Here is an 18143-nt window from a genome sequence, read left to right on the forward strand (position 1 = left end):
AAACACCGGGGGAACTTAGGTTTCAACCTCTTCCATATCTGTTAACCTGAGGCCATGAAGAGCAAAAAAATGTTGTCTTTAGTCTCTAGAATGATCATTTCCATTTTTGTCAGTAATCATTTCTAGGTAGGTTAAAAAATCATTACCAAGGAAAATTAAGCAATTCTCCAAGAAATAAAGTATGTCAAATGGCAACATTTTATCTTGCTTATCAATATTAAAAACAAAATTCCCGAACATAAAGACAAATGGGCTGCAATTTTAAAATTCAAAGTTGGAATATTGTGTCTTCAGTGCCCTTGACATATATTGCTTTGTTTTAGTGATAGCCAGACATGTTGAGACAGACTTCTCAGAGATGCTCAAATAACTTAAAGGTCTAAATTTTGTTATTTCAACCTAGATTCACAATAAACGTAGAATTCAGACTTTGAATATTTAAAGAAACTATCTCTAAACTATACACACAAAAAGAAATCAGAATCCAAACAACTGAGATCACAGACCTACCCAGTTCAGACTTATCCAGAACCCAGACCTCTAATTTCCAACCTAGTGCTTTTCCCACTAAATTGATTCAGTTCATTTGATGAACATTTACTGAGCAACATACTGTATGTGTTGAGCATTAGACCACTGGCACGCAATAGGGAGAGACAGCAGTCTCTGTCATCAGTGAGCATCCAGTCCACTAAAAGAGTAAATGGACCATTACAATACAAAGTGATGAGAGGATAGACAGAGAATCTTATGATAAAATAGCAAAAAGAAGAAAGAAATTATTAAGGGCAAAAAAGGTGAAAGGGCATTTTGGAAGGTAAAGCATGAATCAAAGACCCAGTGAACTAAGTCTGATGAACCCTCAGTGACACCTGCTTCAAATGAGATGACAGTATGTGTGGATGAGATACTGAATGGCAAGACTTATGAGTTTATAATTTAACCTGAAGGCAATAGGAAACCATGTAAAATGTAATATGACCACCTCAGTACACAAGAAAAATCTCCCTGGATACCTTGTAAAGAATGGATGAGGAACATCCCAGAAGAACTAAGGCAAATACTAGGTATGAGAGAAAGACCTGTACTAAAGGTAGGAATGGTACTCCAGGAAGCAGGGGTGCAGCCTCTCTTACTTCGGTGATAAGGACTATAAACAGCTATATATTACGTGACAAATGCATCAGGGTCTCAGTCGAGCAACGTTAAAAATCATTATAAATTCAAATTATGTCATAGATATAGAAATTTATATCTATATATGAGGAAAGCAAAAAAAATTATTTAACAAATACATGCTGTCTAATTAACATGCACTCAGTATCTTACTGGCTGTTATCAGGAACTTGGCAAAGAATTTTTTAATTTCAGTGTCATATCCCAAATATTTAGCACAATGAATTTAATAGGTCAAGGCACACAGAAGGGCACTTTCTATTTGCTAAGAATGAATGAATGAATGGCATTACTACACAAGAATCTGTCTTAATAGAACTAATATGATCATCTAAGATGATCTAAGATGATCATATTAGGTAATAACAAATACATATATTAAGACAATACTGCAACCCAATTTCATATGAACAATGGGTTACAGAAATTCAAAAATTTGGGTATGAAACTTTCAGACCGTAGATGAAACATAAGGTGGAAAATAAAATCACACAGATGGGAGAGTAAAAGGAAAGGAATTCCAGGCTAACTGACAAATGGTTACAATATATAGTAACCATGGGACAGCAAAAATCCTAGCTCAACCAAAGCCCACTTTAGTATAGGACAGAGTTACAAGAAATAAGATGAGAATTTTAGATTGCTGAGTCTTTTAAACCAAGAGGATACATTTAGCCGATATGTTTAAAAAGATCACCTTGAAGACTTTTAAATAGGCAGGGGTAGAAAGATGAAATAATGCAAGTACCACATAAGGAAACTTAGAGCAATATATTGATCAACCAAAGAGAAATCCTAAGACTAAGATAGAAGTGATTGAAATTAGAAAAACCAAAGATAAAAGTACACCAAAAGAAAACCAATCAAATTTTTGAGTGTGACTGAACATGAAGGAAAATGACTGTAGAATGAAACCAAGCAATGTCTCCAAATTTATTTCAGGATGTTTTAGTTTGGGTGATTGGTAGAAGAATCCTAGAGCCACAGACAGAACAGTTATAGACTGAGGGGAAACTCAAGGAAATGAACTAGCAAGCCTCAGACAGGCCTCCCAAGGACAGGACCATGGCTGCATCCTCAACTTTCCCGAACACACAGAAAACATGCTTTGGTGGTGGTATAATCAATCTACATGAGACAGAATGGCAATAATCAGGTAAGAGTTTTATTAATGTACAGTAAAACATAAACTACCAAGTGAATCAATGTTCAAATTCACTAAGTGCTCCATTCAATTACTGTCTTAATGATACATTGGAAGTCAAATTAGTAATAAGCTACGGGGTGCGTAGGGATTTAAAGCAAAAGGCAGCATGACAGGCATTTCATTCACGCAGTGCTGAAGTCTGAAGAAATACACAAAGTATCACTCTAGAACAGCAATCTCATGGCACATGAGATTTTCATCTCATGGCACACATAGTAATTGCTAAAATTCTGCAGCATGCCCAAAAATAGATTTTTTTTGCTTATCTGCCAAAAAAATAAGTATAAATTTGATTCATTCACACCAGACAGTTTTTGTTGTAGAAGCTGTTGTCATCTTTTCTATTTGACCATCTAAGGGAAAAAAGGTCAGTGCCCCTGATTAAATAAGTCAGATATCATATTTTTATTGCTGCTCTAGAGTGTAAAATATTCCCACCCCTAAAGTGTTCCAAATAAATATGTTCAATTCTTGCTATTTAAATTTTCTGTAGACTTTCCACCTGGCAAAACTACTTGCCAACTGATACACTTTCTTTACATAAAAACCTATCTAAAAACTATTCTAAGTAAATACCATCGATAGAGCTACAGTTTGTCTACCATAGACATGGGAACCAATCCATATCTAAGTTCAAAATGAGAGGACAATTTATTTCTTCCATCATGCACTGATTTTATTAAACTTTTAAAGTATTAACCACTGACACCTACAAATACTATATGCTAAGTGATGGGAGAGGTCAGTGCCACTGTTAGAGGAGCACTCCAAGAAAGGGAGTAATTAAATCTACACAGACCAGCTGGAAATGACTGGTTCAGAGGTGACATCTGAACTAGGCTTACGAGGTTGAAGAAGCATCCCTCAGTCAGAGAGAAAAGGAAGATAAGTTTAAACAGATACACTTATCTGTACAAAGAGAGTAAATGGCATGATCCAAAATAACAAGCAGTTCTATGTGGCTAGATTTTGGTTGGCTTCCACAGAATGGACCTTTTTGCTTCAAAATAAGTCTAGCATCTTAAGCCTGGAAATAACTAAATCAAGTTATATTTTGGAAGGATAGCTCTGGCACCATGATAGAAAAATTAAGTGGAGGTGTAAAATTAAGTAATTGGAGGCAACAAATAACTTAGAAATCAACTGAAATTTGTAGCCTGAACTAGAACAGATTCAAAAACAAAATGAAAATTTAAAAAGAATAAAAATTTTTAGAGAGAAAAAAAGAAACTATGAATAAGATTAGTAACTATCTCTACAAGGAAAGTATCAGAGGGAAAGATAAAACTTAGGTGGTTATGTAAAGATATGACGGAAATAATGGGTATAATAATTCCTTGAAGAAACTAAGCAATAAGAGGAAAATCTGATGTTACTAGAATGGTTTACATTAAAAAAATATTTTTTTGTAAAGGGGGAAAATGTTTAAGGCAATAAAAGTAACATGCTTAAGGCAAAATAGAAGTAACCATTATTAGGGGAGTGCTGAATATTCTAGAAAGAAGTTAACTGCGGGAATTTAATCACTTAAGAGTCAGAAATAGGTGAAACCAAAGATATAAGTTGAAAGCACAACTTTATGAGACCTTGTCCTACTAAAAAGAAGCACAAATAGATAGAGATGTCTGAAATTTTAAAACTTGAGTGGTCCAAATTTGAGACACCTAGAATATTAACCACACCAAAGTCAGGAATTTGGCAATGTGACTCAAAGGAGGTCTAGAAACTAAAAAAGATATGTCTAATGAACTTATACATGTACATGACTGACAAACCCAAGCTGGGTATCTAAAAATGATTACGTCCAACGGGTTCTTTAATATGATTGAGGGCTGTCTAGATTTAATCCAGAAGAGATTCTTCCATATAATACAAAATAGCATAATGCAATCATAAACAGGCAAGAAAATTTCTGCCCATTAACCACCTCTAAAATCCCAGGGTTGATTATATGGGCTATCCTGGCCTTTATCTGGTTTTATAACATAAGTCCAGCTCTTATAGACACCATAGACAGGCCTGAAAAGAAGAAAAAGAGGCCTTTGCTGAATAAACAAAAGATTTTGGTAAGAAAACAGCTAAAGCATATAAATAAGGTCACCTATTAACATTTCATATATATTTATTGATTTAATTATATGAAGTCACAGATATTTAACTGTCTTGACCCACTAAATGGCAACTTCACACAGTTCAAATTCAAACTATAGCGTACAGGTGGCAAACACAAGGGCCCCAGGCCGAATCCGGCCCTCCACCTTGTTTCATCCAGCCCAGCACCTTGTTTCTAACCAGCGGCAGCGCAGAGCTCTTGCTGAACTGTTAAGGAGTAGTCACATTTACACGGCTCTAAAATTACTTTCGGCACTTTGAAAGCAACTGCAAGGCTGATGTGTCTCTGGGTGAAAATGAGTTTGATACCCTGCAATAGAATTTTATATATAAGAAGGTAAATGAGTGAAAGGGAACTGTAAAACACAATTATCGAGAGCTATGATTTTGAACTCAAGTACATACAAAGGTTTTCAAATTTAATTGTTTACACAATTAGGTTGGTTTGCCAGCATCAATGTTTCATCGCACAAAATACATTTTTAATTTCTTTAAAATAATAAATAAAAGCAGATATTTTGCTACTTTCCAACTCAAGAGTAAGAAATTTAATGTACTTTAGGTAAAAAATGATAAACCCTCAATAAAATGCCTAGGTACATTCTAAATGTCTTTGTAAATGTAATTAGACATAAAGTACACTAGAATGCATGTATTTGACATAACTATTCAAAAAGAGCAGCTCCAGGCTTCCGCTGAAGATGATGAGATAAAGCTGTTTTTTAGAATCTGATCAAATTTAGAGATAAACTTCAGACATTTTCATCAACATAAACTGATAAAGTAGACCAGTTAACAAATAGAGGGCAAGGATACACACTTTTTCATAAGAAAAAAAGGCATTCTAGTTAAATATAATTCACAAACCACTTTAACATTAGTGTTAAAATTAGTAGTTGTTTATTTTAAAAGATAATTTTCCAGATAAAGTAGTTTGAATGAATTATGCAATATCTCATATAAAGTAATACTATACAGTCATTAAAATGTTGATGAATACAATAATTTTAAAGATGTTAACAACTTCATCTCTAGCCAAACCATGAATAAATGTTTTATTATAGTGCTGATAGTAACAACGGAAGTTCAGTGGAAGAAGGCATCCCTAAATTCTGCCATTCTTCCTTACCTGTATTTGCTGACATTATAGAAAATCTCGCTGCAGATCGATATTCAAGTAAGCTATTAGTCAAAAGTAATAAATTTATACTTGACATTTACAAAACGCCTTATTCAGATCAATTCTTACTCATTCCTCAACCTACACCTCCTTTATAAAACCTTCCTTGCTAAAAAACATATTGATAACTCCAAAACAGCCTTTATCGTACTCAGCTTGTGACCACTAATTTAAGGGTCTTGCCCCACTAAAACTGTATTCATCTAATTTCTTCAGCCCCACTCCCACTACCAGGAAAGTGGCTAGCACAGCACTTTTCAATACAAGTTGAACATTTACCTTTTAGATGAAATTAAAGGACAAAGCATAAATCTGACCACTGTTCTTCACTGCATTCAGGTTCCTACCATGTACCAAGCAATAAACTTCAGCATAAAAAAGAAAATTATCCACTTCAAGACCAAAAGACAATCTATTGTGCTTTCTATATTATTTCAGAAGGAAGTGGTATACCTATTTTTACAAGATAATCCTCTCAATTTAATGCGATATTTGTGTTAAAATACTTTCTCTGAAACAAACTAAAAATTATAACTTTAAGTCCATTAATAAAGCTTCATTAAACAAATTTTAACTTAAAATTTTAGCTTAACTCTAAATTTTAAGCTTTATATGTAAGCCAACAAATTTAATGTGCACCTCTAATGTTAACTATTAGAAAGATGCATTCATTATGATATTTCAATGTGTTGAATAATTAAACACTCTAGGGTCATAGCGGTTCTGTCACTAGCTACACAGTAGTTAGACAAGTCCTTTCTGGGAGTCATTCCTTATCTATAAAATGACAAGAGTTGGCAAATGAATGCCAGATCTTAAAAGATTTTAATATTAATGATCGCAATATTTTAATTAAATACACAGTAGATTGTTAGTTTTCACATGTTTATTATTTCTAAACTACCATCAAAGCCTATAATATGTAGTTATTGCTGATAGGAATGAATAATTAATTACCCCTTCCTCATAAGGATTAAATGAGCCTACATTTATAGGAGACCTGAAAGGAAATCAGAGCTCAAAGTTAAAGGAGTATACCTAGCCTACTGCCCAACACTCTCAACTTAATTAGTGGTTTGTGGGACTTTCCCTCAGGAGATTTGTGAATGGCAGTAGTTCTATAGTTTTTGTTTTATTTTATCTCAGATACCCAGCCAATTCTCTCCTATTAAATGGTTCATTATCTTTATGATCTGAAAAATTTTAGTGACCATCAAGAGAAAGAACTATGGCCCTGGCCAGGTAATTCAGTTGGTTAGAGCATTGTCTTGATATGCCAAGGTTGTGGGTTCAATCCCCAGTCAGGGCAAATAAAAGAATCAACCAATGAACGAATAAGTAAGTGGAACAACAAATCGATGTGTGTCCTCTCTCTTCCTCTCTCTTTCTAAAATCAATTAATTAAAAACAAAGAGAAAGGACTATGATGACCATAAATACTTTTGATATGAATGACTAAGAAGCTCTCTATCAAAAATCTAGAAGAATGATAGTTGAAATCAAATTAGAAAAGTTTTAGTCTTAAAGGATTACTTCTCAGTTGAAGTTATGACTAACAATGAATGTTACCAAAGCTTTTCTTAGCTGTCCCTCCAGATCAGACAACATATTTTGTTGGCAATTAATTCTAATTCCAGTTATCCAGATTCTTGGCTAGTTTCTTTTTTGTTTTAAAGACTGGATTAGGAAAGAACTGGTATATTAAATTTGAACATCTGCTCTACCCAAAGAGCTAAGCTGTCTAGTGATAAATGATATAGTGAGGCTTCATTGTCCCACTGTTAATTAATCTCACAGGGCAAAGGAGGGGGCAGGTAGTAAGCATAAATTTAAACAGAAGTAAAATTCTACAAATAAATTTAACCAGTAATAAATGCAAATAAATACAAAACTTTTAAGGAAAAAAACATTATGGCTTCTCTTCTGAGTAACACTGTATCCAGAAACTAAAAATTCTAGTCATGAAACTTGTACTTGAATACGTATGTTCATAAATCATAAATCACTGGAACCATTTTCTAATCATTCATTTATACTCATCATAAAAATGGCCAAAGTCATCTTAAATGATAAAAATACTCAATAAACATTCAAGTACATGAAGTTTTGGTGAGCAGAACCCTCCGTACAACTTCTTTATGGAAAAGAAAGGAGGAAACCACGGCACTGCTTTTCCTATGTGGATCATTACATTTGGACAAACACTGCCAATCGACAGGTTAAAGAGAACAAAAATCGGCTAAGCAATGTGTAAAGGGCAGACATAGATAATGACATAAAAAAATTAGCAACTTAGATTGCTTCAAAAGGCTTCTACTACTTATCACAAAGTTAAAAATATAAAGCTATTAAAAAAAAAAGAAAAACAGCCATAGCTTTTATGATATTAACTGATGGCAGTCTACATAATCATATATTTATAACATGAAATTAAACAGCTTGTTGAAGTTCCTTTTTCAATAAGTCATTTATACTGGTGGAGGTCTCCCTTTCTCTCTTCAATGACCCCTAGTATTTCCATCTCATCCCCTCTTCACAATCCAAACTTCTCCACTTCCAAGAACCTACTGCAAGGACCCATCATTATCACCTACAGCATCCATTTTTTTCCACTAAGGAGCTTTATAATAAATAAAATAAGGTAAAAGAAATTTGAAGGAATCCTTATTGTGATTTGCAGAGTGTTTAGCATGTGAGTTAGAAAGTTCAATAAATAGTATTACGTATGATAGTAACAATTTCTCTAACACTATCTGAGATATAATATTAGGTATTAACTAGATTGGGAAAGATTTCCTAGAAATCTAATAATCACTATGTTATTTCTACAGGAAAATATTTTTTAACTCAATCTTTTCATAAGTTGAAACTTATCAAAGATAAACAATAAGACTGGCACAACAGTAGTGCCCAAACGGCCTGGGGTAAAGCCAAATTCCAAGCAATACATCTGTAAAATATTACCCAGAAATACAACTTCTGGGTATTTATCCAAAGAAATCCAAAACACTAATTTGAAAAGACATAGGTACCTCTATGTTCATTACAGAATTATGTACAATAGCCAAGCTATGGAGGCAACCTAAGTGTCCATCAACAGATGATTAGGCAGAGGTATAGTACATACATAAAATGAAATATTACTCAGCCATAAAAACAGAATGAAATCTTGCCATTTGCGCCAATGTGAACAGATTTAGAGAACATTACGCTTAGTGAAATAAGCCAAATAAAAGACAAATACTATATAGAGTTTCACTTATATGTAGAATCTAAAAAAACAAAACAAAACAAAAATGAACAAACAAATAAAACAAACTCACAGACACAGAGAACATTTTGATAGTTGTCAGATTGTGGGGGAGGTGAGTGGGGAGTTTAGGGGAATGGGTGAAAGAAGGGAATGAATAAGATGTACAAACTGCCAGTTACAAAAACAGTCACAGGGATATAAAGTAAAGCCTAGGGTATATAGTCAGTAACACTGTAATAACTATGTATGGTGTCAAATGGGTACTAGACCTAACGAGTTGATCACTTTGTAAGTTATATAACTGGCTAATCACTATGTTATATATCTGAGACTAATTAATATTATAAGTCAACTATAATTGTAAAGTAAAAAAAATTTTAAGAAGAATAAAAGGTTAAGAGAATCCCCAAGATATAACTACTTCATAAAGATTTAAACAAGTTAATATAAGTAGATAACTATTAATCACTATGTAAATGTAGCTATTATTACTATTGAGAAAGAAAGTAAAATTCTACTTCTTAACCACCATCTGACATACTTCTCTACTTACTATTAAAGGCCTAATTGAATTGATCCTTTATGAAACTCTTTTTAAATTTCATACAAATTGAATATTCCTTCCTTTGTCCCCTCAATGTATATTCAAGTAAATGTACATCAGTAACATTCACAAATTCACATATTAAAAATCACAGAACTTTGAGTCAAAATACCAAGGTCATCTAGTTCTAGTGGCAGCAGACTGTTTATTCAAGCCTTGTATTTATTGTACTATCTAGCTTCAGCCATGTACTTGTTGTACTTTTCCTAGTCACTTTTAAAGATAATCCTCGTATGAGATTAGATTTCAAAAGACTTAAAGATCTTTTATTTTTATTGTCGACACTATTACAGGTGACCCTATCTCCTCCACTCCATTCTTTGACTCCCTTCCCTCTAGTCATCACCACACTGTCGACTCTGTCTATAGGTCTAAAGATTTTTTAAAGTAAAACATTATAATCAGACATTAAGATCCTGAGTCTCAATATCAAAGTATCAGAAGCTGAAACTGTTTCAGGTTTTTCTGAAGCTTTTATTTATGGCCAAAGCATGAAGCATATCAAATCTATTTTAGCAACAGAATTACTGTCTGTTTTATGTAAGTAAAAGATATGGATGTAACATCAGGATATTTAAGGTGAATGAGCTGTATTCTCTCATGAACTGTAATAATTTAAAAAACTAAGATTATGTGGCACAAAAATGAAATTTATTCAATAAAATATAGTATCACCTAGTACTATAGAATTTTTTTTTAAGTTCTACTATTTTCCTGTTCACTGCTTAGAAAAAAAACAGTAACATATAATTTTAGCAAAGGAATTACAACAACAAACTTTTAGTAAGCAGCTCATAAATATAGAGTTAGATACCAGGCATATAAACTGACTGTCCCAATAAAACATAAGTCCCATAAAAGGGCTGTTTGTGTTTCAGAAAGTTATATCAGTTATATCCCTGTTGTCCAAAACAGTATCTGACACAGATAGCACTTACATAATGAATAACTGAACAAATACTTTCGAGATAAAACCATGATTTTTAAATATTTGGTGAAATAAAAGGTACAGTTGTTTCGATCAAAACAAAGAGGATGTTCATTTCACCAGGACAGCTACTTACAGACAAGTTTATTTTTTCAAAGTTCCTTTGGGACAAGCTATGCTCATTCTTGATTTTGTAACATGGGCAAAACCATGGCACAACAGTAAAAAATAAATACATTATCTCTTTGAAAAAAACACTTTAGAATATGTTCTGATTTTTCTAAAATCAATTTGCTTTAAGCTTTATCCCAGAGCAAATTAAAACACACAAACGTACACATACACACACAAATTATTTAAAATGTGGACTAAAACCCAGAGTATAAACCGGTCTTACAAATTAACATCAATCAACCAAAAACTAACCAAGAGAATGGTCTCTTCCATTACTTGAACAAAGCCTCTTTTGGAAAGAATTAGTCAATGAGAGAAGTCATAAAAGTTAGAGAACTGAAAAGAAATCTGAATTTCAGCCACTATGTGATTAACTAATGAAACCCGACTAGGGTCCACCCTTCGAGATAGACCACATTTGGGGCATTAAAACACATTTTAGTGAATTTCAAAGAGCTAAAATTATACAGTGTCTGCTCTCAGAATAACAGAAAGATAATTGAAAAATCTCAAAATATGTGGAGATTAAACATTTTTAAATAACACATGATTCAAAGAGGAAATCTTAAGGGAAATTCAAAATATTTTGAACTAAATGACAATAAAGACAAAATTTATCAAAATTTATGGGGTGCAGCAAAAGCAGTGCTTAGAGGAAAATTTATAACAGTGAATGAATACAAGTATATTAGAAAATATTCAGAATCAATCACCTGAAGTTCCACCTTATGGAGCTAGAAAGAACAAATTAAATAAAAAGCAAGCAGCAGAAAAATATATTAAGAATTAGAGCAGAATTCAATGAAATTGGAAATAGGAACGCAATTGAAAATAATTAATGAAACCAAAAGCTGGTTATTTGAAAGGATCAGTAAAATCAGTAAGTCTCTAGCCAGAATAATTAAGATAAAAAAGAATGACAGAAATTACTATATCAGAAATGAAAGACTGGCCGTCACAGTTCCCAGGGCCATTAAAAGGCTCATAAAGGAACACTATGAACAACTCTATGCCCACAAATTTTGTAACAGGTAAAACACACCAGTTCTTTGAAAGACACAACTTGTTAATAGTGACACAAGAAATATGCAATCTGAGTAGGTCTGTAGCTATTAAAGAAATTGAAACAATAATTAATAACTTTCCCAACAGAATGCCTTCCCAAAGGCAATAATTAATAACCTTCCCAAAATTCACCAGTGAACCCACCAGAGGGATTCACTGGTGAATTTTACCAAACATTTAAGGAAGAAATTATACCAACTCTCTATAAATTCTTTCAGAGGATAGAGGCAAAGGGAATACTTACTAACCAATTCTATGAGGCAGAGACATACTAATATGAAAAATAAAATTACAGAACATCATCATTCAATAAATGCAGAAAATCCTGAACAAAATACTAGGAAATCAAATCCAAAAACATATAAAAACAATTATATACCACAACTAAGTGGGATTTCTTCCAGGTATAAGAGGCTAATTCGACATTGAAAAATCAATTAAAGTAATCCACCACATCAACAAACTGAACATCTCTGAGTATCACTAAGCACAAAAACCACCAAAATCTTCATTGAAGTCTCTAATGTCTGCATTACAATTCTCTCAAAGTGTGGTTTAAGGACCACCCGTTTCAGACTTACTGGTAACTGTAAAACTCATTAAAAATAAGATTCTGAAACTTCACCCTCCAATAATGGGTCCCAGATAAGCCTTTTTAATCAAGGACTATAGGTGAATCCTAAGCAAATTCCAATTTGAGAACTAGTGTCCTAGCCCACTTTTCAAAACTCAGCTGAAGTCATCTACCACCATGACCCCCTCTCCACAGTTAGAATTTCTTTCTTCTGTACACTTTGAGCACATTACCTGTATTTCCCTTATAACATTTACCACATTCTCTTCCCAACACCCCTTTTCACGTCCCAAGAACTTTTTCATAAATTTTAAAGCAGAGGTTTATAACCTTTTTTCCCAACAGATCATAGCTCAGTCCCAGCAGTAAAAGTTACCACAGGGTATTAAAGAGATAAAAATAAGCCAAGAGATACCTTCAATTCCAAGAGCTAGCTCTAAATCTACTTTTGTCTCCAAAACCAGCCTAAATGGTGAAAAGACCTATTTGATTAAAGTTGGACTGAAAGTTTCAAAAAGAGAAATAATAAAACATACAATTTTATTCCTCTAGTGAAGAGATAATATTTTTAGTCTGGACCATAATCCTATTGTCACTTGCTCACAAAAGGAGAAACTTATTACATGCACAGGCATTTACTGCATTTTGATCTACATACTGTATCAGAGAATAAGAGAACCGAATGAGTTTATACCTATTAAAACAAAAATAAAATCAAAGTGTCCCAAGGCTTTGTTTTCCATTTCATAGTATGTAAGACAGTAATGAAATACTTGGCCAAACATGGAGAGATTCCAAGTATTACCTGTATGATATATAAAAAATGAAATGATTACAAAAACCAAACTTGAGAAATTAACACAGAAAAATACGTGGAAATCAGATTAAATCTTATTTAATCAAAAAGATGTACTTATTCTGAAAAAAGCCCTGAGTGAAGTCATAAAATTATGAATACAAGGTAGGTATTTTAATTCTCATTAAGTCCCACTTCTCTTATCTAAGAGAAAAACGAACTTTTATATAGCTGGGTGATTTTGCCAAATTCACATAATGGGCAGAACCTGGAGCTTCTGAATTCAAGTATTGAATCATTTTCATTATATCATTAGGCAAAGGAATGCAAAAGTTTTCAATTTAACCAAGCTGAGTCCTAAATAAATTTAACCTTTATTAACTTCATTTAATGGTTAAACCCTTTCTTAAGGATTCCAAGCACTGACTACACTTACATATACAGCTGTATCAATTTCATAGCTGGGAAAGCTAAACTGGAGTTAAGTAAATTAATTTAGAAATGTAAGCAACACCAGAATGGAGAAAGTCAACTACCTGGCCCCTGGTGACATTCTTCAGGTGACCTTCTCTTAAGTGGCATTTTGAGAAACAGCATGAGTTTGTTTACTTTAGCTTAAAACAAAAGTACTTTTTTAAAAAAGAGGGTTTCTACTTCTACTATTTCAGAATGCCGGAAATAAGTTCACATTCAGCTTCTCTGTGATTATTTTGAATTCAAGGATTTTAATTAACTACATTGTATCTTAACCTTTTCAGACCAAGGAGTCAAAAACAGCTTAAATTTAAGAAGTGAAGATCTGAGTTTTAATCCAGACTATGCCAACTGTTGTTACTTCAGGTAAGTCACTCCCTATTTCTAAACCTCAGATTCTTTACTTCTGTAAAACTGGTAGTAGGGATGGAGTGCTGGACTATCTTTGGTTCCCTCTGGTTTTACAGTTCCCTATCTGTTTAATTTCACTGATACTAAAGGAAAAAAAATAACACTATTATTCACTGAGGTTAACACACACACACACTTACACAGAGACAATGCCCAAGAGTCAGAGGTTAGTAGTCATAGCACAGTAGAGTTCATCAAGAACCACATTATTTGAAGGTTCTTTTGTTTCACATTCAGTTAAGTTTCTAAAGGTCATTCAAAAGTCAATCATTACACACAATAGCTGAACAATGTCAATATTTGGTTCTGAAAAAGCATGGCAAACTAAAGCTAAATTTCAAGAAAGAAACCCCTCTAGATGAGGATTTGAGATCTTTGAATATACTCAAGTAACTGATAATATTGAATTTTACCAGACCCCTGTGATCTTGAAAAACAACCTAAGTAGGAAATTTCCCCCATTCCCACCCCACCCTTTTGTGTTCTGGAAAAGGCTTACTGCAAAAAAACCACTGGTCCCCATAGGACTTGGGCAAAGCTCATGGATGACTCTCTTGTTTATCTATGACAAGGCCGGACACAAACCTGCATATTCATTCTTTGCTTCATACATGACTAGCTGAACTGCTTGTCCCTGTACGTCAACTGGAATAACATGTTTGTTACCTAAATTCTGGTTAAGATCCTCTTCACCCAAGTCCCTAAACTTGGCCCACCCTCAGTCTGAAACAGCATACAATTCCTTAACAGATCCTGTACAGAATAGGCTGATTCGAGAGTAAAACAATCTTTGATCTATCAGACCATACTACCCTTTCATCTAACTAACTTCTCCATACCTACTTCTTTTTAGCCTTGAAAAACCCCTTTTGCCTAACCTTTCGGACTCTTTCAGAACTTTTATTCTCAGGGCTCTCTCCCTACTGTGATAGTCCTTACCCCCATGCCCTTGCAATATTCCTTCCAAATAAAGTATTTCCTTACTAAGTCCAGACTTTTTATTTGACACCCTTTCCAATTACAAAAGGGCTGAGTTTGAAAGACAAACTGACCTTGCGGTTTAAGTAAGTGACAGGTGTTTATCCTGGACAGGCTAAAGGCATTTTTCTAAGATCTGAAGTTTTGGGCGACCGCCCTGCAGCTAAGGAGGGAGAGGAGATGATCAACCACACAAGCTCAATTCTGGGGCCACCAGAGACGACCAACGGAGCAAGGTCAACTCTGGGACCACGCGCCGTACACTGTGAATGGGACACGAACATTTTCGCTACCTACACCGCACTCCTGGATGTAATTCCTGGTTGGGCAGGACAGATGTTCAGATATTGCTTCCCCAGGGTCCCATGCGCTTCCGGCACTCTAGGGCAGGTGGTGGGTCCTGCCCAGCGGCTCACCCCACTGCTCCCGCCCCATTCATCCTCAGCTCGGAACTCCTCAGGCTCCCTCCACTGGACTGACCTCCTGGCCCTTCCTCCCCAGTTGTTACTCCAGCCGCTACAGAAGGACTCACCATGGCGCCAAGCACAGGTAGTGGACCACACGTCCTGGAGTCACCGTGACCGTCCCAGACCTTACTACCCTACTGGGCAGCCCGTAATCTCTTGACACTGAAAGAGACAGGGTCTTCCTACTCTTCCGGAAGTTCTGCCCGCGCGGGACAGGAAGTCCCGCCCCTCTCCGAACGGCGGCGACCCCACGCCACGCAGAGGTGAGGTACGCAAGACGTCCGCCACGGTCTCGCCGCTGGGTTAGCGGCAGGGGCGGTGCTGACCTTGAGAGCGCGCTGGGAGGCGCAGGCGCAGCACAGGTATGTGGGCGGGCGGCTCCCCATTGTGGCGCTAGCGGCATCAGGAGGTAGGTTGGGTGGTTTGGACGTCAGCGCATCCTCACTTTGGTAGGTGGTGTAGGCTCAGGTTCGTGCATGGGGTGAAAGTCGACCCCAGACCTAGCGGTTTTGGGGAGGGATGAAACCTCAGCCCGTCCTCGCGCTGAGACGATACAGTAGTAAGTGCTTCAGTTTAGTCACGCCCTTTTTCTTTTTACCTTCTCGTGGGTCGTTTAGGTTTTTTTGTTTGTTTGTTTGTTTTTTCGCTGACCCGTTCTGGAGACTACGGATCGTAAGAGACCTGAGTCTCTCATCTTCGCTCCCTGCTTTAGTGAGTCCCCAGTTGTACCCTTCTTCGGGGCAGTGGAATTTGATCGTGAGAAGTTGCTTCACTACTCGCAGATACCAGCCGAAGCCAGAAGAACGTACCAACGGCAGAGAAACCAGGAAGAGAATTCTGCTTTATTTAATACATTAGAATATGGACTGTTTCCTTTTAGTTTAAATGTATATGTCATCAGCTTGAAAAAAGTAAAACTCCCATATACCTCTTAATTTTGTGTTTCCCACCCCAGAATCTATACCTGTCAACTGTGCTTTTTATAACATTTGGGTCTAATGAGACAGTACCGGAGTCAGCTTTGGAATGTGTATACAAAGTACCTTTATCCCAAAATAATTTCACAATGTAGAGATCCTTGCTTAAGTCGAGACCGCATCTGCAGTTTCATTTATAGGATTGTCTTCCCATAGCGCCAAGCTCTGTCATTAATCCGGAATTGAGGAGGGAAACTAGGACTCTTCACAAGTTAAGAAGGTTGGGCAGAAGAGGCTATAAATATTACATTCTACCCTCTTTATCAAACTATACGGAAAGCATAGTGTCCAAGCTATAAACGCATCAGAGCTCTGAGCTATCCAAAAGAAGCATGACAGGGCAGTTGCTTTATACTAGAAAGGGGGCTAGAGACTGTATGCATTGGTTTAGGGTTGTGTTTTGTGGGCAGATGAATAGCATAAGAATCAGAAGATTCAGGAATCATAAGCACTAACACTGGAAACAGCTAGAGGTGGGTGGGGTTGCGAAATTGTTCGCGAAACCCATCCTGCTGTGGATGAATCCCGGAACTTTCCTGAGGGTTCCACCTCTGCCATAGAGGGACAAGATTGTAAATAGACAAGCCCCAGGGCATCTGCAGATGGTAAGTGTGGTAGAGAGGGATTGGAGTGGTTTGCTGGTGTGTCTGTGGAAAGCAGCTGCTACCCTTAAGAAAAGGATGCAGAAGGAAAATGGCTCTCTGTCGGTGACAACACATCTTGTGAAGTCTTACTCTTTCATTGCTGACACTGTAGTTCTTACCTCTGTCCTAGATCTGGCAGCCTCATTGAGGTTCACGAAGTATGTCCTATGTGACACTAAGACTGGAATTATTGTCAAGGTGGAGTCCATCTCTGCTACATTACAATCCCGAAAGGAAATCACACTATTTGTTATTCGCATATTATTTTTTATAGATCAGAGGTTTTATGTTCTCTATTTAGTGTATGGTAAGTTTATAACCCTTGGTTAATGTTCTTTAATGTTCTTATTTCTATTTTTTAAAGATTAAAATACATACAGTATATGTTTTAAGACAGCATTCCCCAGGGTTGTGGGGGTTTTTTGTTTCGGGTTTTTTTTTTTATATCTTACAGAATAATTAGAATGGTTTGAATTGGTTACATGCCATGAAGTAGAGGGATTCACCTATTTCCATTACTTAAAATAGGTGAGAGTCAGACAAAGACATATAAAGAAAGGAGAGAATTATGAAAGGGAAAAAAGGTATGGATGATGGAGACTAAAAAGAAATTTGGGCCCTGGCTGGTGTGGATCTGTGGTTTGAGGATTCGCTTTCAAACCGAAAGGTCCCTGGTTCAATTCCTGGTCATGGCACAAGCCTGAGTTGTGGGCCAGGTCCCTAATTGGGGATGTGTGACAGGCAGCCATTTGTTATTTCTCTCCATCTCTTTCTCCCTCACTCCCCCTCTCTTTAAAAATAAAAAAAATGTTTAAAAAATGTGGATTTTGTCAGGGGACTCAAGGTGTCCGATCTTTGATTTAGGTCTTGGTAGCTTACGGTTACTGTGATTAGGACTTCCCGAGTGAGAAAACACCAACAAAAAGGTAACTACTTCAACATCCACACGGACCTGGAACATTTTCTAGTGATTTTCTAGTGATTTATTAAGACCTATCACTTTGCTAAGTCCAGCTCCATAGTTTTTGTAAAATGTTTTTCTAATGAGCCCCTCCTACAAAGAAATTTCCACTACTTTTTTTTTACATTTAATAAATATGATTATTACATGCTTTCTTATGTA

At 35.7% G+C, this 18143-nt stretch overlaps 1 protein-coding gene across 6 annotated transcripts in view; it reads right to left on the bottom strand.

The window, feature by feature from the left end:
- Nucleotides 1-15626, bottom strand: part of TMEM161B (transmembrane protein 161B) — a 73645-nt gene extending 58019 nt beyond the window's left edge. For 4 of the 6 annotated variants that reach the window (XM_053664467.1, XM_037159643.2, XM_037159642.2 and 1 more), the window contains exon 1: nucleotides 15465-15626. Coding sequence is in view for 1 of the 6 variants with exons in the window: in XM_037159641.2 (XP_037015536.2) it covers nucleotides 15465-15467 (3 nt within the window). In the remaining 5 variants the exon portion in view is untranslated. Of the gene's footprint in view, nucleotides 1-15006; nucleotides 15145-15229; nucleotides 15311-15464 lie in introns of those variants that run through there. The other 2 variants (XM_053664466.1, XM_053664465.1) reach the window with 2 other exon arrangements.
- Between the last annotated feature and the right edge of the window lie 2517 nt (nucleotides 15627-18143).

This window comes from Artibeus jamaicensis, unplaced genomic scaffold (genome assembly GCF_021234435.1).
Source record: "Artibeus jamaicensis isolate MK-2021 breed Jamaican fruit bat unplaced genomic scaffold, CSHL_Jam_final contig_373, whole genome shotgun sequence".
In the NCBI taxonomy this organism is placed as follows: domain Eukaryota; kingdom Metazoa; phylum Chordata; class Mammalia; order Chiroptera; family Phyllostomidae; genus Artibeus; species Artibeus jamaicensis.